Genomic DNA, 26,725 nt, shown 5'->3' with positions numbered 1-26,725 from the left:
CATCTTCCACACTTTGCTGAGCAGCCTTATTATATATTCCTACCTGGGGCGCTTTGTCAAGATCACGCTACAACAATCCTACAATGATCATTGTATGGTGTATCAAACTTCTAGTATATATATCAAAGCATATCAAAACAAGCAATAGTGGACATCAAACGTGAAACAAGACCATTAACATACACAAGCTGAGGAGCGATGTTGTCTGCTTCTTTCTACTACAGCATTTGGCGCCCAGAAGTCATTGTGACACAACTACTCCAAACAGCCTCATTCAAGCAAGCGAGCCATTATAATAAGGCCAGTGATAAATTGTCTTTTCACCTTTGGCCAACGGGCTGATGTTCCAGCGCACCACGCCGCGATCTGTGAGAGCCAACAACTCATCTTCATTTTCCAAGAATCGCAGCTTGAAACAAACAGCTTCTAGCGGAAGGACAATGGGATGCAATTCGACCGCTCCAGTATTTTCTGATCGCGAAGATGGTCGATAGAAGTCATCGCTGTTCTCTCCGATAAGTGCATTAGGTTCCAATGCCCAGACATAGATGGTATTCCAGTTGGCCATTGCGATGCGTGTGCCGCGGGTTGAAGCAGCAATAATGCCACCTAGAGAGCTTGTTGGGACCTGATAGCCGCAGAAATGCCCAACTATTGTCCATCCCTGAAGTCGTCGCCCGCGTTCAAGGTTCAAAACATGCCCGCAGTTGTAAGATCGGCAGAATGCTTCAGATTTCAATAAGCACGCAACAGTCCAGTTCTCCTCTCGATGTTTGGCGATCCCGAAAGAGAGATATCTCCAATTACACGCTGGGTTACCGTCGTGGGAGGTTGTTCTATGCGTGCCAAAGAATGGAATCGATATTGAGAACAAAAGACTCAAGGAATTAGAAAACCGCACCCTGCTTGTATTCCGATGTAGGTCAAATGTTGTCAGGTGTTGATAAGACCCATATAAAGTTTGTGCCCGGTGGTAGTAAAGTAGTTGGCTTGATCTATCGTTGAAGCTGAGGTCTATCACTGGCCCTCCAACCGGGCGCTGTCCGCTTTCATCAATCAGACTTGACGAGTCGTAACTAATTTCTAGTGTTTGTCAGCGAATGTATGGTAGATATACGAGAATGGAGAATGGGTGGTGGAATAACCAACCGATTATGTTTGTATCCTTATCAGATACCTCATCCGTTACATTATACAGGACAACTTCGAAATCATGATCATCACGAGGATGTTGCCAGGAGATAGCAAACGTGTCCCTGTCGGCAACCGCAATGGCCAAGGCCTCATACTCAGAATGATCCGGTAAATAGCACGTCCGAATATGGTGATCGGATGACTGTATTTCAAAGTGAAACAGAACGACCGTTCCATTATGGCTCGACTGTAATGCTTGTTGGACAAACGGATGATTTGCATCTGGACCATGTTCATCTATATTGGGTGTAAACCGGCAAAGGACATAGACATCACGCTCCCCACAAACGGTCGTCTTGAGCACTTCCATTACCCCCAGTTGCTGCTCGTACTGTTCTGGCACCTTCAATCGAGCCCGGGGTGAAATGGATCCCTCATATTCAGCGTGAAAGAGGAATACATCAGGTTGGCCCTTGACGACAAGTGCAAGATTGGTATCCCCGGAAGGCGCAAGTGATGAGGCTTGAACATCAATTTCCTGAGATTCGAAACTGTATGCCTTGCAACTTGCGCGGAATTCTGCGCCATATAATTGCCGAAAGGAGCGCTTAATCAACAATTGGAATAACTCTTTTGTCTCGAGGGAATCCACGCCTGTAACTACACCAGGTGTTTGGTATACATGATGCAAGACCAAACTGTGACAACTTGTCGCAACTTCATAGAGAGCACGGCAAGCAGCCGTGGCTTGTAAATATGCGGGAGTGCTGGTATTTTTCAGAACAAGTAATAATAACTCCGGGGGAAGTTCCAAGAGCATGATTTCAGCAAGTCTTGTTGGCTGCTGCTTCGTACCAGGCACAGATTAGGCAAAATGATTCGGAAAGCGGGTATGGGGTTTTGTTAGATATATGGAGAATTATCCAAGTAGATGTAACTGATAGATAGACACAAAAAAGAATTACAGCTTGGATCGAGCACCTGGTGAGATTTCCTTTTTATAAATCGGATGCGCTAAAGGCGGAGAGCATCCTGAGGCTCCCAGCCACCATTGTTGCCTATATTTACTCTGTACAGAAGGCTCCAACAGATGAGACTGGCCACAATAGCCAGGCAGAAGTCCTTTGCCAGGTCTGGATTGGAGCCCAGCTTAAAGTGAATTTATTGTAGATGCGATATTAGCAAGCAGCTTTGAGAAAGTACGAATTAGGGCTATTCCCTTCTTTAATCCATAATACGCCACGGTCCCCAAACGAACAACACCCAAGAATGCGTTATGTATATACATGCACCAAAGCAGTATGACAGATTATAAGCATAGTTATTCGTCCAAGGAATCCCTGCTGATAATCCCCAAGCCATAATGTGAAATCAAGCAATTTGCATCATTGCGATGGGTATCCCATGTAAACAAGAAAAACGCATCAATCAAATAAAAAATCGCGCGGGTGCAAAAGAAAATTATGAACCCCAATTTGTTCAGACGAACTTTCATTGGGAGATATCATCCCCATCTGACATCTGAGAAACAACCCATTCGAGTACACTCTCGTAACATAACACAAACTGACCGAGGTTCTGTACCATACTCGGTCTCTGAGTCCGAAAATCGGCGACGGTCTTTGCGATGAGATCCAGCTCGTCATTATAGACCCACTCATCAGTCGGGTAATTGTTATCATTAGTTGATGAATGCTGCGCCCTGGAGCGCTGTCGTTTTAGCATGTCCAGTACACTATCAACGGCACAGAATGTACCGGTGCGACCACAGCCCGCACTACAGTGTACCAAAACCGACCGTTGCCCCTGCGGTTCTGCCTCATTACTGCTGAAAGCGGTATTACTGGTGGTCTCGATGATTTTGTTACACTGCTCAATCAACTGCAACAGATGAGATGGCTGCGCGGTAGTGCCGAAATCAGGCCAATAGGGATACTGGAGCTGCGTAACTTCCCGTAGCGGCTGGAATGGAAACGCAGAGTGGGACAGACCAAAGTGTCTGACAATAATGCAAGGATCGTCACCCTCGTTCTGCTGATTGGAGTCGACTTGGGCCGCCGATGGCTTTATGCCGGAGTCGTTCGCCAGTGACGAACCCGGCCTGTCCATGTAGACATATCTCTGCGAGAAGTTTTTGACCTGAAGAGGCCCGTACATCCCGGACTCCCAGTACGGATGACACTTCACTTGGCCCCGTTCGAATTCTGCGGTGAGCGCAACAACCAATCTGATATCTTGCTCCCAGACAACGCGCCAAAAATCCTAACAAGCATATCAGCCGATATTCAACACAAGATACTTCAAAGCAGAAGGACCCATAAAATCACAAAGAGAAAAAGAAAGAAAAAAGGAGGAACTCACTTTGAATGTATCCGGCACAGGAGCCTGGGTCGCTATGTAGCTTCTGTTACTATATTCGGCTTTCAAATGGTTGCCGTTCACATAATCACAGCCACCGATTGGCTCATTTTGGAGTTGAACACGAGAATGATCAAATGGATAAATATCGTTATACCTATTCTTGGTCCCCTTTTCAATGCCTGCAATGCGATATTTTTTCGATGAGACAGCGTCGGAAGTCGATCCATAAGAGAACGCCTGCTTCATGCGCTCCAATTCCTTTTCTTCAAGCTTCAAGAATTTTTGCGAGACACCGTGACCTCGATCACTGGGATTCGAAGCATCCCGCAACCAGGAGGGTAACAACCGTCTTTTTGACTCGGTTAACTGCTTGGGAAGTTGAAGAGACATCTGCCCAACACCTCCTAGGAGATCCATGTGCTGGCGAATATTCCCGAAAAAGGGAATGACTGTGGCGGAGGACTCCGGCAAAGCACACCCACCGGCGACTGGAGCAACGGCTGGAAGGCTAATATGCATTGTAGTTGGCTTCTTCGGGGCAGCCGTTGTTGCAGCCTGCAGTTGTTCTCCTTGCTGATTTTGCGTGAGGCCGGGAAAGCAGTTCGAGAACGTCTTGAAGCCACCTTTTAGGATCATCGCTTCACCATCCCAACCCTCAACCGTGAACTTCTTCAGCAAATTTGATAGCGGCCCCGCATCCTTGGGGTCAGCTGTAGCGGCATCATAGACGATAATATAGCGGCAGTGTCTCCATCTCGCGAAGTTCTTCTTGGCGCTATCATCCGTAAATGTGTTCTCCAACTTCCGTGTGTCGAACGAAGGCCGCTTAACCAGGGTGGTTGGGATGCAAAGATTCAGCGACCCTCTGATATTAGACTGCGCAAAATGCGTAAACGGACGCACATCCAAGAAGATTGATTCCCGATGGGCTGATATGACTAACTCGGCGCAACGCTCGGCAGATACGAAGTTGACCCCATGAGCGGGATGCAATGCCTGAGATCCGGATTCGGGAGTATTTTGGCACGAAACGGTATTTGCCAACCCACCCTGGAACGACAGCTGAAAGGGACGGACCGGCTGAACGGATGTCTGTTGCATTGAATCCTGAGAACGCGAATCATCGATTTGAGAGACATCTGGCCTATGGCTGTTTCGAACTGTGTGCTCTGGTTCTTGAAAATAGGAATTCCGAGGGCTCGAATGCAAAGCGGCAGTGCGCTCCGACGAATTGGTCTTTTGCAACTCAGGATTCCATGGTAGGCCGTGTAAGACGGACATTCTGCAATTCCCTTCGTTCACGGTGGGACTTCTCATATAATCGCCCTGGATGTCCTCGTAGAGTGACTTCTGGGGTAGTAGCTGCGGTCTTTGACTGGAGAATGTTGATTGGGTATGGGGCTGAGAAGCTATGTCCCAGTTATTCCTTGCATGAAGACTTTGCTTCAAATCATGTGGATTGCTGGCATCATTTGCGCCAATAGCAAAGTAATTGGGGCTCAAATGACCTGACACGGTATGATGGTGACCAGTGCTGGCGCTGGCAAGTGGCTGGTTTTGAGTATCTTGATGCCACGGGGACGAAGGGGAATGCCTCGGACCTGTCATGGCAGACATAATTCTTTACTCTCTCTCTTTCTTTCTTCCTCCTCGAAATAAGAGAAATCGGGGAACAAGCTAGGATGTTAAACGAATGACCAAGCTTGCCATCTCGATATTTCGTGAATGAGAATTAAAAAAAAAAAAGAATGCAAATGAAAATGAAAGAAAGGGCAAGGCAATAGAAAATTATGAAAAGAAGAATGGCACTTCGTCGAAGATTATTGTTGACCAACGGGAGGATGCACGGGTATCCGTTGTGGCTTTATTTTATCTCAAAGTTTTGGTGGCAAGCGAAAGGAAGTCCGTAAGTTGTTGTACTAATGAAAAGACACAGTCGATTCTTTTTTCCTTCTTTTTAAGACCGGCGAGGGAAGCTTTGGTGGCGTCTGCAATCCAGCATTTCTGACGAAGAAAAATGAAGTAACCCAAGGAAGAAAAAAAAAAAAAAAGGGGGGGGGAGATAGAGCAAAAGAGCAAGCAGCCGATGGAGAGAAGGGAGATTGACAGGGAACCGGAATGGGAACAAATTGGAGACCCAAAAAGACAGGTGAAAGTCGTTGGTTCTAGCCACCTGAACACAACTTGGGGCTCACTTAAAGGGGGGAACTCCGCGAGGGATCGAATGCGAATTGTCTGTAAGGTTCCTGAGCCAATTGAAGCCAAAAACAATCGACAATTGTGGAGAGGAGGGGTATGGCTTGATATCATTGATCCACCGCCATCAGTCAGAACAAGTCAAAAAAGGTTATGTACAGGGAAGGGAGACAGAGGAGGATCAATAATCCAGAATAAAGGTAAGAATGGGTGGAGGAAGGAAAAATAAGAGACCGATTGGAGAAGAATAAAAATGAGGGAGAGGAGACTCGGAGAGGAGGCGAAAAAAAAGGAAAAATCTGGAGGCGAGGGAATTTGAAGGGGAACCGAACCTGGTAAGAGGCCTATGACGTTATGCCAGCCAGCGGCAAAAAAAAGTGTGCAGAAAACATGGGATTCCCCCGATCAGAATTCATTCAGTTGCAGCGGGCCGTTCTGGAATCGCCATTTACTGTGTAGTCCCCAATGATAACACGGGATGATGATAATTCACCAAACAACCAAGCATTTAGTCTCTGTATTGTTGGCCTAATAAAAAATAGTCCTCACTCCAAGTAGGCCTCACTTGTGCGCTTCAGAGTAGCGATGGAGGAGAGTAATCACAGTGGAAAGGAAACTGAGGGTATTCTTCCATCACAAATAGATAATGACAACAACAATAATAATTGATATGTTTGAAATGCGTGCAAAGAGAGAAAGAAAAAAAAAAATGAAAGCTCCCGGCGGGGCTCGAACCCGCAGCCTCAAGATTATATACATCTTCTGCACCGTTTAACGGCCCAGAAAATCTGAGTAGAAGTCTTGCGCGCTACCATTGCGCCACGGGAGCGAATTGGTTGGAAAGTTTTTTAGTAATTTAGTCCATAAATTACTGCAGCTCTCAGCTCTTAGCGCTCACTCATAGCCTCAATAACTACTAGTCATTAATTTAACAATAATTAATGTCATCGGCAACATATTTTTCGTTCAAAACACAGCCGCTGTCCGTCCCGGGGGGAGGGGAACCAACTGGGGCCGGTTAATCATATTTGTATATATCTCTCGACTAGGTAGCTGTAAGACAGGGGGGTTGAAACAGCGTGATGAGCGCACTGCGGTCTATATGCGTAGTATTGCTGAGACTAATCGCGGGTGTGCGGAAGTTCGCCCACCAGCACCGCGAAGTATCTGATGAGAGTCAATCGGACAATAGTCGGCCCGAATACCGGGCTAGGAGATTCTTATATACACAGTATATATGTATAGGCCAGCGTGTACGCATATTTAGATAGTCAAGCACCCATTCTGCTATCATGGTGTCTATAGAGATCAATGTCACATTCTGTGTAATTCAAATTTCCTCTTCCTATATAGCCTCGTGCAGTCCGGATAATCGACTCCCCGACTTCCCCGACTTGGAATCTACCCGTTTCAGTATCCTCGCGGCATTGAAGCGGGTAGCTCAGGTTCGGGGAATCGGGAGCCGATAATCCGACTGCACGAGGCTATATGGCGTACAGAAGATGGAGAGTATATTATACGCCGAAGGGAATAATATTGAAGTCTATGGTAACCACACGTAGAACAAGTGCTTGAGTGCTTGACTATCTAAATACGTGTAAATATCGACCTATATAAAGATCCCCTGGCCTCGGTAATCGGGCCAACTATTTGTCCGATAGATCCTCATCACTCCCCTTCGTACAATCGCCGCTCTCTCAAATCAATCAAAATAACAGATCTGGCAATTTGATAAGCGGCGGTTGGACGCACGCTTCAACTCTCACATGTGTTGAATCCTTTCCTTACTTGATTAAGCAAGGCCCAGGTCCTCAACCAACCGCCCTTGACTCACGTGGTTGGCAGCCTTCGTCAAGCCATCGGCAATCATCTTGTCGGTAGGGAGATATGCAAGCTGGATCTCTCCATTGCCTATATGGTCCCTAATGGCATGATATCGTACGGCTATATGCTTCGTCTTCGGGTGGTCAACCGGGTTGTCAGCGATCTTTATGGCGCCCTGATTATCCTCATAAATGGTGGTCGGAACGTTGCAAAATATAGACCCTTTCCCTATGGCATATAGGAAATGTCTAATCCAAATTGCTTGCTTGGCTGCTTCCGACACGGCCATATATTCAGCTTCTGTTGAGCTCTGTGCAGTGACTGATTGTTTTCTGCTTATCCAGCTGATTGGCGTCCCATTAATGGAGAAAACGAAACCAGTAGTTGACCGATTCTTTGCTGAATTGGCATACGCAGAATCAGCATATGCATATAACCCTTGGCTCCCCTTTGCACCAAACGTTAGGCCATAGCCTATAGTGCTTTTAACATATCGAAGCACATGCTTTGCTGCTGCCAAATGAACCTCCCTTGGCTCCGCGAGATATTGAGACAGTTGATTGACCGCAAAAGCAATGTCAGGCCGTGTGGCTATCACCAAGAAAATCAACCGCCCAATTAATCTCCGAAATAGCTTATGCTCAGTTCGTCCAAGCAGTGAGCTATCTGGTGTTTCCAATTTAACGCTTGGGCCAATGGGTGTGCTTGCTGGCTTGCAATCAGCCATGCCAAACTCCTCAAGAATTTGCTGTGCATAGGGCTCCTGGTCCAGCCGTATAGACCTGTCTCTTCCCCATGTGAAGCGAATGCCCAATAGTTTCCTAACTAACCCTGAATCAGTCATCGGATGGAACTCCTTGAGCTTCTGCTTCACTGTGTTGATGTCCCTGACATCCTTGCCAAATATCACTATGTCATCTACATACACAGCGATAATCAGACCCCTGCTGTTGAGAAAAATACTAGGGTCTGCAGTGATGGATTTAAAGCCTATATTCTTCAGGAAATTGCTAATCTTTTGATGCCATAGATTAGCAGACTGACGGAGGCCATAGAGTGATTTCTTCAACTCCAAAACCAAACCTCTAGTAGCCTCTGGATCAAAGTCTTGCAGTCCCTCTGGAATTTCCATGCAATTAGGCTTATCGAGATCGGAACCGGCGAATGCATTTATAGCATCGAGCACATGTGCTTCCAAGCCGAACAGGGCTGCTATAGCCACCAGAATCCGCAGACTATCTAGCCGAAATACTGGTGCGAACGTTTCATCGAAATCATCATCCGATTGCTCATTGCCTCTGACAACCAGTCTGGCCTTGAAGCGATCAATTCGACCATCGAGGCCTAGCTTCACATCAAACACCCATCTGGTTGATGAGATCGTTCCTTCGGCTTCTTTTCGGGGCTTCAATTCCCATGTGCCAAAGCCTATTAGGGTGCTTAGCTCTTTGTGGATAGCTTCTTTCCACTTTGAGCCATATATCGGATCGTTAACGGCTTCATTGTATGATTTCGGTATGCGGATTCCAGCTTTCTCACGTGCAGCACGTGCTCCTTCTGTAGCCTCATATTCTCGATCTCCAATCAGTAGCTCAGTAGCTACTGCAAGTCTCGCCAAATGTGCTCGCAAGCGCTGAGCTGGACGATCACTATTCCCAGTGTCCTCCCCTTCAGCTTTGCGCTTGCGACCATAAATCTTCTCAGTTTGGCGACTCTCCATCAATGTACTTGATGGCTGGCGTGTACGACCTGAATGTCGTCTCTCTACCTGATGCTCATCAATTGCACCAGTGTCACTCTGTGGGAGATTTTCTTGTCTTTTCTCCCCTTCAAGTAAAACTTTCTTCTGATGTCCTTCTCCCAGCGGGGCATCAACCTCACGTTGTTCTTCCCACTGAGTATCAGCTTCATTACCCGCATTATCTACCTTGCTTGCAGATTTCAGCGGTGATCCATCCACCTCCGGTGTGGATTCATTGGTCTCCCTTGACTGACCATTTGCGACACCTTGCTGATCACTTGCCTCCTTTCCACCCAATGGTGCAGCATCTCTCTGCTGACTTTCCACATCAATAGCCATTGGTGTTGGCCTTGGCGCATCATTCACATTGGTTGCTGGTTCCATCATTGGTGCCTCAAATGCACTAGAATCCTTATCCATTGTCAAATATCCAGGTTCCCGTTCCCGGAATTTTGGATTGGTGACCAATCGAATTTCATCAGCGCCCTTTGGCAATACAGCATATTGTTTGTCGCTCTTCCCATACAGAAGGAAAGTTCCTTCCATCACCCTGCTCTCAAGCTTATCATTCGATCTCTGGTGATAGAGTACCCGGCATCCCCAAATTCGCAGATGGGTTAGGTCTGGCTCATACCCATGCCATAGCTCATATGGCGTCTTACCACCACTACCCTTAGCTCCTGTTGTCCGATTCCGCAGGTAATTAGCTGTAACTACCGCGTACTTCCAGTACCTCTTGCTGATTCCAGAATTGAACAGCAATGCCCTGGTGACTTCAAGGATAAACCGATTGAATCGCTCCGCAACTCCATTTTGCGGAGGGGTATAAGGCTCAGTGAACTCCAATTGGATGCCCTTCAACTGGGCCCATGGTTCCAGGGCTAGGAACTCCTTTGCATTGTCAGTCCTTATGACCAATAACATTTTGCCAGTCTCTCGCTCAGCCTGGCGCAGCCATAGCTCCAGTGTATTCTGTACTGAGCTAGACGTCCGGTCCTTCTTGATAAAGACCCATGAATACCTCGTGCAATCGTCAATCAGCGACAGGTAGTATCTCTCTTCTCCTACGCCTCCAACATATGGACCCCAATAATCCATATACACTCGTTGGAGCGGTCTCCTTGCTCTAGGGACTGGGAGATGACTCTGACTCTTCACCTGCTTCGCCTTGACACATATCTCGCAATCATCATCCAGCAGTTTATCTCGTTTGCGCACTTTCAATTCATCCATATCCATGGTTTCAACACACCAATTAAAGCGCTTCCTTCCAGGATGTCCCAATCGTTGATGGATGATCTCACGGCGTTGTTCAGTTTCATCATCAGCCCTAACAGCTCGCCTGCTAAGCAGCTGCAATATTGTCCTCTCATCAGGCTTTGCATTTAATTCCACACACTTCCTTGCTTGCTCTGGCTTCACATACAGAGCATTCGTGTATGATACCGTATCTAGGTAGGTCGATTTTCCAATTCGCCGTCCTCTAGCAACTATCTTCCCATCCTTCAGTAGTGTGTATCCTCGAATTGAACCCCTTGATTCAAATCCAGCAACATGGAGAGCTTCCAAAGATAGAAGATTCTCTGTCAACCCAGGTACATATATGACATTGCTTAATCGGACAGTTGCAGAGCCATTTGGCAGGTTAAATTTGACTGTTCCCCTGCCCAAAATTGGCATTTGAACTCCACTTGCAATAGTCAGTGTTCCTCGGCTTTTCATGTCCAATTTCTCAAAAATGTCCCTATTGCCTGTTGACATGCTTGTTGCTCCACTGTCAAAACACCATACTGATGGACAGCTGCCATTTGCCTGGCTTCCCTTTTCACTCGTGAAACGACCCAGTTCTGACCTCTCAGCTGCATATGAACTGAACTCGCACAATTCCTCTTGGGAAGAATCATCGTCTTGCTCTCCAGCAAGTCGACCCTTCTGCTTTGATGATTTGCCTTGTCGACCTTCTCGCCGACTTTCTTGTCGACCTCCTCGCCGATGTTCTTGCCGACCTTCTCGTCGACCTTTGGGCTTTTGTTGATCCCATTCTATATCACTTTCACTGTCCTCATGCTTGCTCTGACATTCCCTCGCGAAATGTCCGGCCCGGCCGCACACATAGCATTTGGACCCCTTTTTCTTCTTGTTGCCATGATTGGAGACCCGTGATCCCTTCTCAGTTGACCCACTCTTCATGTGCATCATATCATCAATTCGATTGAGGATATAATCTTCATCTAGTGTCACATTCGAGCTCATCACAGTATCTCTCAAAGTCGCATATTTATCTCCCAAGCCACGGAGATACCAAAGCACGACCAGCTCCTCAATGGTGATCTTATTACCACCGTTCATGTCAACAAATTCCTTTCCCAGTTGTTTTATTTCTCGGTATGCTTCCTTCTCGTTCATCCTTGTGGAATCCCATGTCCAATTGGCCATCTTCATCAATTTCATGGCCTTTTTGGCATTGGATGACTTCAAGAAGATCTCCTTAAGGCGATCCCATTTCAATCCAGCATTGTCTAGGTCCTTGATATCGAGTATGGTCACTGGTTGAAGGCCTTGCTCAATAATCATGTCTGCCTTCAGGTTGATTTTGAACCACTCAACATCCTCCCTCAGAATAGTGCTGAATTCCTTCCTTCCTACCTCATGGTAGTACTCAATCGCCTCCCAAGAGAACTGGGCTTTCAACTGGTTCTCCATCACATGAAACCAGTACCTTGCGTTTTCCTCGCACAGCTTGTCGATTGTAAAAGGATATATCTTGATCCCTTTCTCCTGTGTTGGTTTCTTCCGGATTGGTACAGACTTCCTAACATCCTCATCGTTCACTTGCGACGGCGTCAATGTCGGGTTCTCAGGTCTTCCAGCCATGATAGCGTTCTCACGACTCAATGGGCTTCGCCGAGCAGATTATTTGGCCGTTAATCATGTGGGAAGGTCTCGAGGGTGAGGCTCGCAATCGTCGATTGATCGGTCGGTCTATATATGCGGTAAAGCGATATACAGAACCCCCAGGATGCCGCACGCTGGTTAGGCGTTGATATATCCAAATATCTTGGGCAGGCCCGGGCTCATAACCAATGAAGCGGGTAGCTCAGGTTCGGGGAATCGGGAGCCGATAATCCGACTGCACGAGGCTATATGGCGTACAGAAGATGGAGAGTATATTATACGCCGAAGGGAATAATATTGAAGTCTATGGTAACCACACGTAGAACAAGTGCTTGAGTGCTTGACTATCTAAATACGTGTAAATATCGACCTATATAAAGATCCCCTGGCCTCGGTAATCGGGCCAACTATTTGTCCGATAGATCCTCATCAGGCATGATCTGTCATGTGACCTCGGGCGATTATGTACATGAGTAAACGATGGATAACTTAGTTAACTAATAAGTTAGTTAAGTTAGTGTAACTTACAAGTCAGCACTGTGTAAGCAGTTCCGCGTTGCGGAGGCCGCGCTGTGGCCTCCGTGCTATACAAGTTCTAACAGCAGCCTAATGACGAGAATATCGAATCTGGAGAAGAAAACCAAAGAAAGAGGAAAAGTCTATTTACATGAAGAAATTCATAGAAGAAGCAGACGTTGGTCTTAATTGCTCGCATGGCATTATTTGCCATGTTGATCTTTTTGTCAATAAGGGCTCTGAGCCATCACATTAATGGAGCAAAGACTGGCAATGCTGAATGAAGAAGTGCAATGAAAGATAAAGAGAGACAGAGAAAGAGACAGTCCTCTCCATTTATTCTCTGTTAGGTGGACTTGACCGAGCAATGTACTGCACCGCATTTATCAATATATTTGCAGAATGGGCAACATTATTTTGAAAGTATGTGGATGTTTTGAACTTGCTGTGACGACTGATAATTAAGTATTATATCCGAAAAAACACCAACAACATAGTTTGAAGCTGGATCCCATAAAATGTCACTCTTCTAGAGACTTCTCTTACAGTGATGAGTAAAGGAGATCCATATAGTATTAGAGGCACAGGTAACTAACTCCCCATTCATCTAACCATGATCTATCAAGTTCCATGGTCTCTGGATACTTCCACGGACAACGGCTTTTGTTGTATATCACCACACTTGATAATTAATTTCAAGATTTTTACATAGACACTTAAGAAACTTCTAGTAGAGTAGACATAGAAGCTAAGAATTCCAAACGCCGTTGGCTACACAATGTATGTGGTTGTGGAACATGATATCTTAGTAAATTCCATCGTTATCCAATGGGATTCTGTATGTCATTTCGAGCGATAGTATGTACGGACAATAGAGCCCCGGGAACACGGCAGGATCCGCATTGCTGACACTTTCATATGGAGTAAAGAATGCCATGGTTTTTGTACGCCGACCTCATGTAACATGATTTCTTTCGACCTGATGTCATCCTGCCTCTCGTTCTTGCTCTCATTCTACAGCTAACGGACTTAGGCAATGATTCAAGGGCCGGAAGAATTCAGATCGGTACGCAGTAACCTCTCACACCACAGCGCATTCATGACTGGAACTGTGGCGTAGTCCAGATATGCACGGGACAACACGGCATTTGGCATGTTCGATGAAGCAATTCGATGGCAGAGTATGGACACGGACACAGCATGGTCTTGTATCTGACGTCAACTGAGATAAAGTAGAACCCTCCCAGGTTCTGGCTGGAGATTGATGACTGCATGTTTGATCCCATGGGAACCGAATAGGAGACGCCTTGTTTAGCAGCGTCTACCATCCGGATCTGGACACCCCGACGGTATGTGTAGATGCAAAGTGAACAAGGCCTTGTTCGCCCGAAAAGTGTTCACAGTCTTCCGTCTGGCTCGCCTTTGAATCTCTGGACTCGCTTTTGTTCCCAGTTATCCAAATCCTTGGCCATTAGCCTCTTCAGAGTTGTTAGTGTATATGGTAATCAATGGAGAATATCATGATGACATACGTAATATTCTTCCCTTTCATCACCGATAACTCTTCTTCGCGGGTTCCTCTTGATTCCCTCTTCCCCATCCGGCCCTCGGAGACCAAGGTCCATTGCTTCCTCTTTACTCAATTGCTGCACTTTGCGATCATAACGCTCATATCTAAGGGCGGCAGCTGGGGTCAGAGCAAAAGATGCAGCGACGATGACCGTGATGAAGGGAAGGCCAAATAGTATGAACGGATGCCTGCTTAATCTGGATCGGTATGCCGCACCAATTCGTTCTCCGAGAGGCGACGACGCTGTCGGTGTACGGCGAAAAGTTTTGGCTTGAAAGGCAGGCATGGCTCTTTTAATTATTAAGGTCCTTAACAGAATGTATTGAGCATGAACAATGTCTCAAAAGAAGAGACTCAATCGATTGAGGATTGGGCTTGTCAGGCGCAGAACAAAAAATTGTTCCCATCGGGCGCCTAAGGCAAATAATCACTGCCATTTAGAAATTGCAGGCGGAACAAATAATCATCCGGCATATAGCTAGATGAATTTGGAAGTGTAGTTAGCTTTTCCATAAACACAGAATCAACAGGGCGACACACGAGCAAGGTGAGCCTTTATAACTGGCTGTTTATGTGAATTTGGCCAGAGTTACAATCTCTGCGCTTCGGATTTGTGAGTTTTACATACACTCATTAAGTTCTACCCAACCCATCTGAGCCCAGTATTTATTTTGTTGACTCTCTTTTAAAGAAAGCCCAGCAGCATACCCAACCGTCCCCTTTTACTTTTGTTATCCTACTGCGACTGCGGCTCCTGGCAAGGCCTGGTCAATGGCTTCCTCAAATTTCGGGTCCTTGTTTGGGGCCACGCCATCGACACAACAACGGCAATCACAGCAACCACAGCAGCAGCCAGCGAGTATATTTTCTCCGAATAATCAATCCAGCATCTTCGGAAATACCGCTACAACCCAAGTTGCTCCCGCCAACTCCATCTTCGGCTCCCAGCCTCAAGCCCAGCAACAGCCTAGTCAGGGTTCTCTCTTTGGGCAGAGCCAAGCGCAGCCAGTGCGGTCTTCTGGCCAAACAACCCAACCTGCATTTTTCAACAGCTTGCTGGAGCGTGGTAAAAAGAGGCCATTGTCCACCGTTGGTCAGAACAGCAGTTTTGAGGAGTTGCCCAGCCTTCAATTGGGACTCGATGACATCCGAAGAAAGGCAAGAGAGCTTGGTTCAGGAGGACCCAAAGATTCCCAGCATGGTCTGAACTCCAAAGCGTAAGTAAAGTTCTTCAAGACTGGCCGTCTTATCTACTTCAGAAGACGCGACTGACATCTGATTGGGTCTACAGTCACTATTTATTGGCAGCGTCAGGAGTGTCGCCAGGGCACGCAATTCGAGATCTCAAGGAATTGGATCCCCAGGCCACGATATCAGCCCCTTCCAAAGAACAGGATGCCTTCGATCCGGATAATCAAAAGTTCTTGAGGAACATGCAACAGCGTGGACGGCAGGTGATGATCGCTGAAAGCCTCGCTCGAGCCCACAAAGACTTTGACGCATTCTTGGAAGAAAAGGTAGATTTGGACTGGGAGGAACAACGCCGGAAGATATTCCAGCACTTTGGGCTTGCGCAGGGCAGCGACAGCATGGGGGCAACCGCGAAGGTGTCGGGTGGTCGCTCAACGAGGCAGTTCAAGCAGCCTGGTTCTGTTGGCCAGTCGCCAGGCTCCCGCAGGAGTGTCTTTGGTCGGTCAGGTCTAGAGAAGTCTGTTATTGGTGCTCCAGGCACCGGATTTGCCCGTCCTCAGATTTTTGAAGATCCCGCCGAACGCAGCGAAGGGCCAGCCGTCCATGCCCCAGATCTACGATTCTTGCGAGAAAAGATGGGCTACTACGCAGACCGGGTCCAGCTACTGAACTCCGCCCGACTTCAGGGGCACACTTTCCCCGTACTTCACGAATTCTCCGGCGTTGAGCAACATGCTGGCGGAGATGTAAGTCATGATCTTAACGTAGCGTTTATCCTCGCATTGGCTGATAATTAGTAGGTCCCTCGGCAGCTTTTTGACGCATACCAAGCGCTGATATGCATTGTCAATGAGAGTCCGAAGGTCATGAGCGCATCCAATCCCGGTAGCATTCAGGAACGACGATTCTCGGAAGATTACCTCGACGAAACGCTGAATTCTCGCAGAGCGATCAACCTGCGCAAGCGGATAGTTGAGGGCTCGCGATCATTCCTTGAGAAGTCGTTTTATGACGATGTCGAGAATGTGATTGCCAAGAACCCCCGAGAAGCACAGCTTGGTGGTATACCGAGTGTGATTAACAAAATTCGCGCCTATGTCCGACTCCGAGCTGCCCGAAAAGATCTGGCACCAGATGGAACTGAGCTGCAGATGGTGGGTCACGATTATTGCTGGATACTGATATTCTACCTCCTTCGATGTGGATTTATCACTGAAGCAGCGGAATATGTGAGCCAAGATCCTGGTTTCCGGTCGTTGGATCACAAATTTGTGACCTACATGACTACCTACGCACAAAATCGACGGCTGCCGAGAGATCTGCAGCAGAAGATCAATGGCGAGTACCAACAGCGTTCGCGCAATGCTCCAGAAAATACAGTTGATCCTTATAGGATGGCATGTTACAAGATCATTGGGCGTTGCGAACTTAGCCGGAGGCGCTTGGAAGGGATCAACCAAAGTGTCGAAGATTGGATATGGTTGCAATTCACCTTGGCAAGAGAGGACGACCGCGCCGAGGAAGTTGCGGGCGACGTCTTTGGCCTAGAGGATATCCAGACCGACATCATAGAAATTGGGCAACGAGTATTCGGAAAAGGACAAGAAGGACCAGGTGGCTACGGTACTTTCTTCCTCCTACAGATCCTGGGTGGAATGTTTGAACAGGCTGTCTCGTACCTTGGATCTTATGCTCCGGTCAGTGCCGTGCATTTCGCAGTTGCGTTGGCCTACTATGGCCTTCTGCGTGTCTCCGATTTCTATACATCCGGCGAAGAAATTTGTGAGCAAACCCCCAATTCTAACACCTTTTGCTTCGAAGATCGGTCGTGCGTTGCTAACTATAGGGGGAAAACAGTGTCGTTTACGGTTAAACAACACCCGCAAATCAACTTTGGATATCTTGTTACGCAGTACACTCGGGAGTTTCGTACCGGTTTTGTTGAAGCAGCTGTTGACTACTTCTCGCTACTTTGCCTCAATGCTGATCTTCCCGGATCTCTTGGTAAATCACAGGCATCGGTGTGTCATGAAGCCTTGCGAGAGTTTATCTTGGAAACCAGAGATTTTGCCAAACTGCTCGGTGATATACGGTCTGATGGAACCAGGATCAAGGGTGTCATTGAGCAGCGTCTGGGCTTAATCAAGCTGGTTGATCAAGATGAATTCCTGAAGACCATAACAGTGCAGGCTGCTGCTGTTGCCGATGACAAGGGCTTGATAACAGATGCTGTTCTCCTGTACCATCTTGCTGAGGACTACGACCACGTCATTGACATAATTAACCGGGCGCTGTCTGATGCAGTGGCTGTTGACTTGGGAGGTTCAGGTCTGAAGCTGCAGCCTCTGCTCCCTAGGACGCATACGTTGAAAGACGGCCAGGAAGTGGCAGAGCCGGGAAGTAGCCTCAGCTTGACTGCGGTGGAAGATCCGGTTGTTTTGGCGAAGAACATGATCGGTCTCTATAACACCAATGCTTTGTACTACCAACGTATCCGTCAAATCAACCGTGACACCTGTGGCTTATTGCTTCGGATGATGGAAGCAAAGGCAGAAGTTGAGGCAGGTAAATGGACACCAGCTCTTGATGTGAGTTCTCAACATGCGTTTCTTTTTCCTTCGGCTTCCTTTCTCTTTCCAATGCAGTGCTGACAAATTTTTGCGTTGCAGGCTATAAATGAGTTGAACATCCTTCCACTACGGGCCAGGAGCTCTGTTTCTTACATTCGGAGCGCAGCCCAGGCATTTTCGTCGTTCCCTCCGATTATTTCACGCAATGTTGGACATGTCATCATGTGGAGTATCGCCTGTATTGGCCATGAAAGGGAACGTTTGAACTCCGGGGCGTACGAGAACGAGATCAGACAGGGAATGGCTGACGAGCTGCTGGTCATGGCGAAAGATCTGATGATCTTTTCGGGCATGGTTAAGTATAAATTGCCGCCGAGAGTCTATGAGACTCTTGCTCGTGCTGGGGCGGAAATCGGTGCATATTAGATAGTGTTTATCTTTGCTAGGATGAAGACAGCAGGGAAATTCGGCTTCATAGATCTAATTCCATAGTTTTGACATCAAATGATGGATATTGCTTTCTTCCCACATGCAAAGTGGGCCTGTCCCGCTGGCAGCCTCAGGCGCCGAAATCCTATCGACCATCATCTGGTACAGCGTGAATCCCACTCGATAACTTGTGCGCCCGTGGGGGGATCAGTCGCCAGTAGCTCCTTTTTGCCTGTGAATTATCAACTGAAAAGGAAAATACCACATCAATTTATAGTGTACTGTCCTGCCGAGCTGAAAAAATTTGTTCAAAAAGCGAAGGCTGTGCGTGCGCATTGCTGTATGCATGTTTGCATGTTTAGCTGAATCCGAAACAAACCCAACATAACGCTACGTTCGACGACATGGACCATGACCTTTCAGATGCATCCGACTTGAGCCTGAAATCGATGTCGTCGGATCCCGACGTGGAATCCCCGCACAATGAAACCCCGGCGCAAACAAAAGACGGGCTAGCAGTTCACTCGGATGGGGGAGACATGGAGGCGGCCTACAACGAACCCATAACATCGAGGGACTCGGCACATCAGGATCAACCACCTTCTCCAGCTGGAAATGAACAGCTTCCCCATAATGACATTGGGGAGGACGGCGACAACGCTGGTCATATCATCCGCTCGTCAAATGGGAACACAATAGCCAACTATAGCCTTTTCAACAACCCGCCAAATCTTGCGAGAATCCGACGAGTGATGTTCGAGTGCAAGGACCCAATCGAGATCAGCCTCGACGAGTTTGAGACATATTGGCCTTTCATCGATAACGTTTGGGTGAAACAGAGATCCAATTCGAGCAAAGAGGGCCATTGCACAACAGACTATTACATGTGCCGCCTACGGCGTCCAACCCACCGCTCGTCCGAAACACGTCCCTTGCCCGAAGGGAAACGTCCTAGGAAGAAACGGGTGCGGGAAGGCGGTATCTGCAACTTTCAAATCAAAGTCGTTAAGTTTGAAGGTGCATATTCGACGGTAACGATTTCGCGGACTCCCGGAAGCAGTACCGTTCACTCGCATGATCTCAATTATATCGACAAAGTCAAGCGGAATTCAGGCCTTATGGAATTTGCCCGGAAGGAAGCAGTGAAAGGATATTTGCCCTCTTCGATCTACACAAAATTTCAGGAGGAACCTGAGAAACTTTACGAAGCGGGCGGCAAGTTCTGTACAGTCACGGATGTCCGAAATGTCTCAGCAAAATGGCGGATGCAGAATCCTGAAGTGAGACTCGTTCCGCATGATGGCTATGAATATCAAAAGGGACATGGGATAGTGAGAGTCCATGGATCCAACGATATTAAAAGAAACACATCTGATTCGAATCCTCCACAAGAAAGTCTGAATCATCCTTTACCGCCGGATACTTTGCAATTCCCTCAATTCACCTTGGACTTTCTAGAACCCTATATGCCCGACCATGATGAAAAGCGCCAACTCCCCCACGTCACTCTATCGTATGCATCTTCTATGGATTCCAAGATCTCGCTTGAACCAGGGATGCAAACTGTCCTGTCAGGGCCAGAAGCGAAACTAATGACACACTACTTGAGATCTCGTCACGATGCAATCCTGATTGGAGTCGGAACTGTCCTTGCTGATAACCCAGGACTGAATTGTAGACTTGAGGGAGCCGGTGGATTTGGTGGCCTTGGAAGGATGTGGCAACCGCGGCCGGTTATCATTGATCCCACCGGACGATGGCCTGTTCAACCGGAATGCAGAATGTTACGAACTGCAGTGGAGGGTAAGGGCAAAGCTCCGTGGGTTGTTGTGTCTCCAGGGGCACAGATCCATCCTCAAAAGTTGATGATGCTGAAAGGCCATGGGGGTGACTTCCTTCGCATCGTGGAGTACAATCAGAATTGGCGACTCCGCTGGGAGGTTATTCTGCATGCCCTTGCATCTGAAGGAATCAAAAGCGTCATGATTGAAGGTGGAGGAACAGTTCTAAGCGAATTACTGAATCCTGAATACACCGACTTTATCGATTCTATTGTTGTGACTGTTGCTCCTACCTATCTTGGCCGCGGTGGAGTGGGTGTAAGCCCCGACTCAAAACGAGATGAGCAGGGCAAACCGAATGCTGCCCTGAACCCTCGAGATGTAACATGGATGCCTTTGGGGCAAAATGTGATCATGTGCGGCAAGATTCGACCAACTTCACCGCCCGAGGTGACAAGCAGTACAGTGGATGTTGCAATGGATCAGCAAAATGGATAGAATAGGAGACAAGAGAGGTGTATATATATGCATATCTTCACTGGAGAGAGAGTAGAGAGGGGGAGAGAGAGAGATTGATGACCCTCATGATTATGATGCCTGTCTTCTGCCTATTTAAGAATGATAGTGACTGAATCCCTGTCTGTGATGGGGTAATTACACCACTCTTTTCCATTCACCCCAATGATTATTTATCATTATTTTAATTGCATGACTTTCTTAACTCTTTCATTCTCCGGAATGTGGCATTCTGACAAAGCAGCCTAGTTTGAGGTTAGCGCGTTTTCCTTTGTCGGCGAGCAACAAAACACAACAAAAACAACTGTCTCATCGCGTCAATGGAAAAAAAATTTCCTTTCCCTTTCACTCATACACTGAACTGGCCAGGATCCCCCTTTTCTTCTTACTCTCATTCTTTGTCTCTTTGATTCCCATCATTCAACTGGGCTTTCCCGGATCTACCGGATCTCCTGCTTATAAACAACGCTTGACACCCGAGTATTTTGCGCAGACTCGTCGCACATTCGCGCGCAGCAAGACAGTTTTCGCATCCTGATTCAGCACAATAATGCCTCCTAAAGGGGCAGCAATCGCACAGTCCAAGGCTGCTGCAAAGCCGAAAACCACCACCACAAAGAAGACTACTACTGCTGCAACTAAGGGACGCACATCGCAAACCACTACAACTGCTAAAAAGTCGAGCACCGCTACTTCCAAGGCCAAAGCTAGCGAGCCTGCGAAATCGCGCAAAGCGAAGACTACCACTGAGGCTGCTACAACTGCGCCGGCTTCTAAGAAGCGCAAGGCCACATCCATTGATCGCGAAGAGCCCGTTTCACAGCCCAAGAAGGCTCGCGTCACCAAACCCGCTACTGCTCCCAAGCCAAAACCACCGAAGGTTGTCATCAACACTGCGCCCTCGACGCGCTTGAACGTTTATGTGTTCGGAGAAGGTAGCTCCGGTGAGCTTGGATTGGGCCCTGCAAAGAATGCCGTCGATGTGAAGCGCCCACGCCTCAATCCTCTCCTGCCGGCGGATGATATTGGCGTCGTTCAAGTCGCGGTTGGTGGTATGCATTGTGTTGCTCTCACTCATGACAATAAAATCTTGACTTGGGGCGTCAATGATCAAGGCGCGCTCGGAAGGAACACTACTTGGGAGGGCGGTTACAAAGACATCGATGATGCCGATAATAGTGATTCGGATGATGATTCGGACGATGACAGCGGACTGAATCCTCACGAGTCTACACCCACCGCTATTCCAGCGGAGTCATTTCCCGATGGCACAGTGTTCGTCGAGGTTGTTGCTGGTGACAGCTCTAGTTTCGCTTTGACCGACGATGGCCTTGTATATGGCTGGGGAACTTTCAGGGTAAGTGAACTTTTATCCCCTCTCTACGCACTCACTCACATGATATCACATCATGCTAACTCCGACTTATCTAGAGCAACGATGGCATTTTGGGTTTTGATGCCGAAACTAAAGTTCAATCGACTCCAGCCCTTATTCCGTCTCTGAAGAAAATCAAGCACTTGGTGTGTGGAGACAACCATGTTCTTGCATTGAATGAAAAAGGGGCTGTCTTCTCATGGGGCTCTGGCCAGCAAAATCAGTTGGGACGACGTATCATTGAACGCAACCGACTGCACGGTCTACAGCCTCGGGAATTCGGCCTCCCCAAGAACATTGTGCACATCAGCTCCGGTGCTTTCCACTCTTTTGCCATCCATGAATCCGGAAAAGTGTACGCCTGGGGACTTAATAGTTTTGGTGAAACCGGAATTCGGGAAGGCGCTGGTGATGCAGAAGCGGCTATTGTGCATCCTACCCTTGTGAAATCTCTAACAGAGAAGAACATTACTCAGATTTCTGGTGGTGCTCACCACTCCATGGCTGCGAACAAGGATGGGCAATGTCTTGTATGGGGCCGGATTGACGGTTATCAGACGGGTATGAAAATTGACAATCTCTCGGATGAAGCGGTGATCAAGGATGAGCGTGATCGCCCCCGAATCTTGATTGAACCGACGGCTGTTCCTGGCATCAATGCCAGTGTTGTCGCAGCGGGATCGGATCACTCGCTTGCTATTGATGTGGACGGCCGCGCGTGGTCGTGGGGCTTTTCTGCGACTTACCAAACCGGACAGGGTACGCAGGATGATATCGAAATCGCGACTGTAATTGAGAACACCGCTGTTCGCGGCAAGAAGCTGAACTGGGCTGGTGCTGGTGGTCAATTCTCGGTCTTGACTGAACCCGCCAACCAATGATTGCATGTATTCATAACTTTCTTGGGAAACAATTTTAACCGGCATTTTGAATTCCTCCCAAGCCGTGTTGCGACGCTCTGTGTCCTTTAATTCGGTGTGCTGCATACTGATTTGGTGGTGGTTTTGTACTGATATTGTTATTTCATTGTGCTAGTGGCCGGGCGAACTTGTATGTAAGAGATGGTGCTTTCCGGTTGTTGAATAGATTGATTCCTCGGGATTCATAATTTGCGTTCGTATTCATACGTCCCCGGTTGGATGCAAGGCGATAAGACTTCTATTCCTGGATGACTACTCCGATCAATATAGGACATTTGAGAGATAATTCAATCAGATTATTTTGATTTAAACACGCGTTTATGCTATTAAGACACATCATAGTTCAAATTGACATGATCAAGGACCTGGAGCTTCTAACTCGCGCAGAACTTCAAGGTCATCTTCGTATGTATCCTCGTTAGAGGGTTCTGGTATCGTTGAACCCTTATTCGGTGCGGGATTTTCATCTTCCTGTTCCTTTAATAAAACATCTAGATCGTCATCCTCAGGTTCAGATTCGTTTAACGTGTGCTGACCACCCTCGTCGTCTGACATGAACAGCTCTTCATCTGACCTATTTTTATCCTGGGGCATGGTAGCATTGGTATCGTCGCCATCGAGACCCTCGATGTTTGCGCGTGATTCGCTAATATGCGCATTAGGGAATGGCTGTCCGTTTCCTTGACTTCTTTCCGGTAGAGTATCTTTGAACGTGTCCATCGATGATTTCGGCTTTTCCTCGTCTATCCATTCCCGGCGCATTGTCTGTAAACGCTTGGAGTGACCCAATTTTTCAATGATGGAAAGTCCATCGGCGAACTTGGCACGGGGAAACAGGTCATCGAGCCATAATTGGTAGAAATTCAATAGGCGTGCCGCATCAGAAAACTATGTAGGCATTTCATCAGTGCTTGTCCTTCTTATGCGGTCAAGCGGTAGCGTAGCGTACCTCGTGTCCCTTTCCCTTGAATCGCAACTTTGTTTTAGCTGTACGGCGCAGCTTTGGAATCCCGTTCTGAGAAAGCAATCTGGGAAAGATATGAGCACAAGGCCGCGTCAGTGTAAGAATACGATTAAATTCGATCCTCACCGGCTCTCATCCAGTTTCGCAACAGGTTGGCGCTTCTTCGAGACCTTGACTTCTTCGTCAAGACCCAATCCTAATCCTGGGCCTTCAGACCCTGAGGGTGGCTTCGCAGCATTGGTCTTAGACGTTGTCGAAACATCTCGTAGAATGTCATCTAAGCCGACATCATAATCGAAAAGGTCATTGATCTGAGACTCCTGAGTGCCTTCGCTCCCCATGTTTAGAAGCTAGTGGGTAAGTTAATAAATGAAACAATATGCACTCAAGCTGTCTTCGTATCTAGTAGCAGCCATCCTTTGATTAGACACGCGTGGATAGATAATGGCTACGCGACATGGTGCCTTAGGCAGATATTCCGCCAGTGGAATACCAACGCACAGAGTTCCATATACAACTGAAATAGAAAATCCCAGCACGATAACACAGTTTGAGAGTAATCAATTGTCTGCTTAACTCGATAGAGTAACCATACGATCAGTAGGTTGGTGATAATTAATTCAATGTGTCCGATAGCAAGGTAGGTATTACCTACCGCGGACATTGATTGGCCGATAATGCTCACACACGCTAATCCCCATTTGAAAGACAGCGCTCTTGGCACTCCTCCGAACTCAACTCCATCGTAGCGGAATCCCGTCGTTAGTATTCCCCTCAAAACGGTCCCAGCATCGTCATTATGGCATCCGACAACAAGACGATTGTTCCCCCTAGGCGGGCGAATACTGATTACCCGGTACGTTTGTTCGACTGCTCGTCCAGCAATGGTGGGGCCATCCTGCTAATAATTGTATCTTTTGACTTGCAGCTCATTGACTCCGATCCGTACGATTGACCCCTCACAATACCGTTGTCTAGGGTTATTAACGTCAATTTAGACACGTGAGACGAGTTTTCGGATACGCTAGACCCTCTGATTACGCCATTGCTGGTGGCATGGCTGCTGCCTCCCCATTCTCGTTCTGGATGATGGAACGGGTGAGTCCGTCCCATGTGGGCAAAGGAGGCTTCGCCCCGGTTATGCGTCTAGCGACAGCTATCGGCCTTGTCGGAGGTCTCCATATCCTTTATCAGCGATCTTGCAGTATGTCAATTCCGGGATATAATCTCATGGCGCCTCGCCTTTTATGTTTATCTTGCTAATAACACCACAGACCGCTTCTACGGGTTTACGGAGAATTCAAGGGAGGTCCAAATGGACAATAGGGAGATGGTTGACAAAGTCAAGAAGGGCGAGCCTTTGTACGGTGCCTCGAAACTTTCCTCTTACCTACAAGGCGTGGCGGCGAGGAACTCGCGATATTCTGAACTGTTTATCCATGTTATCCCATGGGTCAACGCCGTCAATCACGATCAGGTTAGTCGCTTTAACATTGCCTGCGTCTCCCCTCATGATATATGGACTGACTAGTGAAATCAGCACGGAATTGACACCGCCAAGTATTATCAACAAGCTGAGAGGGAACTTGAAGCTGAGAAGGCCGGCTCTAACTAAAGTTGTAGTGTTACAGGCATGAAAACGCTGGAAGATTTGACTGCCAATCCCGCCTTATCTGTTGTGGGCTCCTGTATACTTATTCCTCTTGGCGCTACTGTGGTTTATAATGCAAGGTCTTTCCAAAAGAATCTTTGAGAAAACACAACATTAGTAGTAACAATATTATTCGCTTTCTATGTCAATGGATTCATTACGGTCGAGATGGCGTTGACTATCTAACTATTACATATAATCGAAGCCCTCGGTGTCGCCTTCAAAGCTTGTGTTCAATTCACGGTTCTTTTTTGGACGAGGCTTCGGTGCTAATGGACATGAGCAACTAGTTGACAAAATAACTCTCATTGTGCATAGGTGTATGTGCTTACCCTTTTCGTTTTCTTGTATATAAAAGCGTCGAAGTAGCATTATTGCTTCTTTGCGAAACAGTCCACCATACACTGGATACGGCGAATCAATGGCATGGCTGTTGCGGGTCAGCACTGAAATATTGGCAGGACTGTGTTTTAATTACTCAGAATGCAACGAAAGCACGCTTCCTGTTCCTCCAAACCGTTCATTACCACAGCCAAAATATACAGCCCGTATTTGGTATTGCCTCAATGCAGATGCACACATAACACATGGTTCAACAGTCACATAAAGATCTGTTGAATGCAGATGTGATCTGGGATGACTTTGCAGCATCTGTTGAATGGCAATGAACTCGGCATGTCTTGTACCCTGTTCAATGTCAGCTCACAGACTCAATGTGACATAATTTAACCGTGTATGATACAAACGTGGAAATTTAATGGGCAATGCAGCCTTTATACAAGCAATCCATGATGTTCTCTGGCAAACTCACATTCATTGACTTGTTTGTGTCATTCATCCCAGATCCGACTATTTGACCATTATACACCAAGACACATCCCACAGGCGTTTCATTTGCCTGAAGTGCCTTTTCTCCCTAATGAATGGTGAGCTTGCTCAACGATAGGAGGGAGCTCAATAATCCTTACCATGAGCAATGCTTGCTTCATAAAATACGCATGGTTATAATCCTCCTGAGATACATCTAAAAAGTTGTGCGTTGCCTCCATATCTTCGCATCTGATCTCCTATCTTGTAGGTTACCAAGTCAG

The 26,725-nt window shown here is 47.3% G+C and overlaps 10 protein-coding genes and 1 non-coding gene across 11 annotated transcripts; 4 read left to right on the top strand and 7 right to left on the bottom strand.

Annotated features, from left to right (window-relative positions):
- Positions 1–274: 274 nt before the first annotated feature.
- Positions 275–1,954, bottom strand: ACHE_31031S (F-box domain protein; the record flags this gene model as incomplete). The annotated part of the gene is made up of 2 exons (XM_043277714.1): positions 275–1,083; positions 1,150–1,954. 2 exons carry the CDS (start codon positions 1,952–1,954, stop codon positions 275–277), a joined length of 1,614 nt encoding a protein of 537 aa, XP_043135566.1.
- A 671-nt stretch (positions 1,955–2,625) lies between these two features.
- ptpA (putative protein tyrosine phosphatase (Pyp1)) lies at positions 2,626–5,112 on the bottom strand (the record flags this gene model as incomplete). Its single annotated transcript, XM_043277713.1, has 2 exons — positions 2,626–3,396; positions 3,496–5,112. 2 exons carry the CDS (start codon positions 5,110–5,112, stop codon positions 2,626–2,628), a joined length of 2,388 nt encoding a protein of 795 aa, XP_043135565.1.
- A 1,293-nt stretch (positions 5,113–6,405) lies between these two features.
- ACHE_t30018S lies at positions 6,406–6,520 on the bottom strand. The gene has a single exon. It is a non-coding gene; the product is annotated as a tRNA-Arg (tRNA).
- Positions 6,521–7,483: 963 nt separating this feature from the next.
- On the bottom strand, positions 7,484–12,130 carry ACHE_31029S (uncharacterized protein; the record flags this gene model as incomplete). The annotated part of the gene is made up of 1 exon (XM_043277712.1): positions 7,484–12,130. The coding sequence occupies one exon, from the start codon at positions 12,128–12,130 to the stop codon at positions 7,484–7,486; it is 4,647 nt and encodes a 1,548-aa protein (XP_043135564.1).
- A 1,934-nt stretch (positions 12,131–14,064) lies between these two features.
- On the bottom strand, positions 14,065–14,523 carry COX16 (cytochrome c oxidase assembly protein COX16; the record flags this gene model as incomplete). The annotated part of the gene is made up of 2 exons (XM_043277711.1): positions 14,065–14,145; positions 14,200–14,523. The coding sequence occupies 2 exons, from the start codon at positions 14,521–14,523 to the stop codon at positions 14,065–14,067; spliced, it is 405 nt and encodes a 134-aa protein (XP_043135563.1).
- A 485-nt stretch (positions 14,524–15,008) lies between these two features.
- On the top strand, positions 15,009–18,424 carry nic96 (linker nucleoporin NIC96; the record flags this gene model as incomplete). Its single annotated transcript, XM_043277710.1, has 5 exons — positions 15,009–15,454; positions 15,529–16,174; positions 16,229–17,210; positions 17,286–18,016; positions 18,098–18,424. 5 exons carry the CDS (start codon positions 15,009–15,011, stop codon positions 18,422–18,424), a joined length of 3,132 nt encoding a protein of 1,043 aa, XP_043135562.1.
- A 407-nt stretch (positions 18,425–18,831) lies between these two features.
- On the top strand, positions 18,832–20,706 carry RIB7_2 (RibD family protein; the record flags this gene model as incomplete). Its single annotated transcript, XM_043277709.1, has 1 exon — positions 18,832–20,706. The coding sequence occupies one exon, from the start codon at positions 18,832–18,834 to the stop codon at positions 20,704–20,706; it is 1,875 nt and encodes a 624-aa protein (XP_043135561.1).
- A 568-nt stretch (positions 20,707–21,274) lies between these two features.
- ACHE_31025A (RCC1 domain-containing protein) lies at positions 21,275–22,980 on the top strand (the record flags this gene model as incomplete). The annotated part of the gene is made up of 2 exons (XM_043277707.1): positions 21,275–22,081; positions 22,156–22,980. 2 exons carry the CDS (start codon positions 21,275–21,277, stop codon positions 22,978–22,980), a joined length of 1,632 nt encoding a protein of 543 aa, XP_043135560.1.
- Positions 22,981–23,376: 396 nt separating this feature from the next.
- Positions 23,377–24,324, bottom strand: CSM3 (Chromosome segregation in meiosis protein 3; the record flags this gene model as incomplete). The annotated part of the gene is made up of 3 exons (XM_043277706.1): positions 23,377–23,907; positions 23,969–24,047; positions 24,110–24,324. The coding sequence occupies 3 exons, from the start codon at positions 24,322–24,324 to the stop codon at positions 23,377–23,379; spliced, it is 825 nt and encodes a 274-aa protein (XP_043135559.1).
- A 458-nt stretch (positions 24,325–24,782) lies between these two features.
- ACHE_31023A (putative NADH-ubiquinone oxidoreductase 21 kDa subunit) lies at positions 24,783–25,598 on the top strand (the record flags this gene model as incomplete). The annotated part of the gene is made up of 5 exons (XM_043277705.1): positions 24,783–24,839; positions 24,912–24,928; positions 24,982–25,187; positions 25,258–25,460; positions 25,524–25,598. The coding sequence occupies 5 exons, from the start codon at positions 24,783–24,785 to the stop codon at positions 25,596–25,598; spliced, it is 558 nt and encodes a 185-aa protein (XP_043135558.1).
- A 225-nt stretch (positions 25,599–25,823) lies between these two features.
- Positions 25,824–26,683, bottom strand: TAD2 (nucleoside deaminase; the record flags this gene model as incomplete). Its single annotated transcript, XM_043277704.1, has 5 exons — positions 25,824–25,903; positions 25,967–26,064; positions 26,113–26,321; positions 26,446–26,550; positions 26,603–26,683. 5 exons carry the CDS (start codon positions 26,681–26,683, stop codon positions 25,824–25,826), a joined length of 573 nt encoding a protein of 190 aa, XP_043135557.1.
- Positions 26,684–26,725: the final 42 nt, after the last annotated feature.

This window comes from Aspergillus chevalieri, chromosome 3, assembly GCF_016861735.1.
Source record: "Aspergillus chevalieri M1 DNA, chromosome 3, nearly complete sequence".
Lineage (NCBI taxonomy): Eukaryota > Fungi > Ascomycota > Eurotiomycetes > Eurotiales > Aspergillaceae > Aspergillus > Aspergillus chevalieri.
The sequence above is the reverse complement of the archived record's forward strand: the minus strand, read 5'-3'. Positions and strand labels throughout refer to the sequence as shown.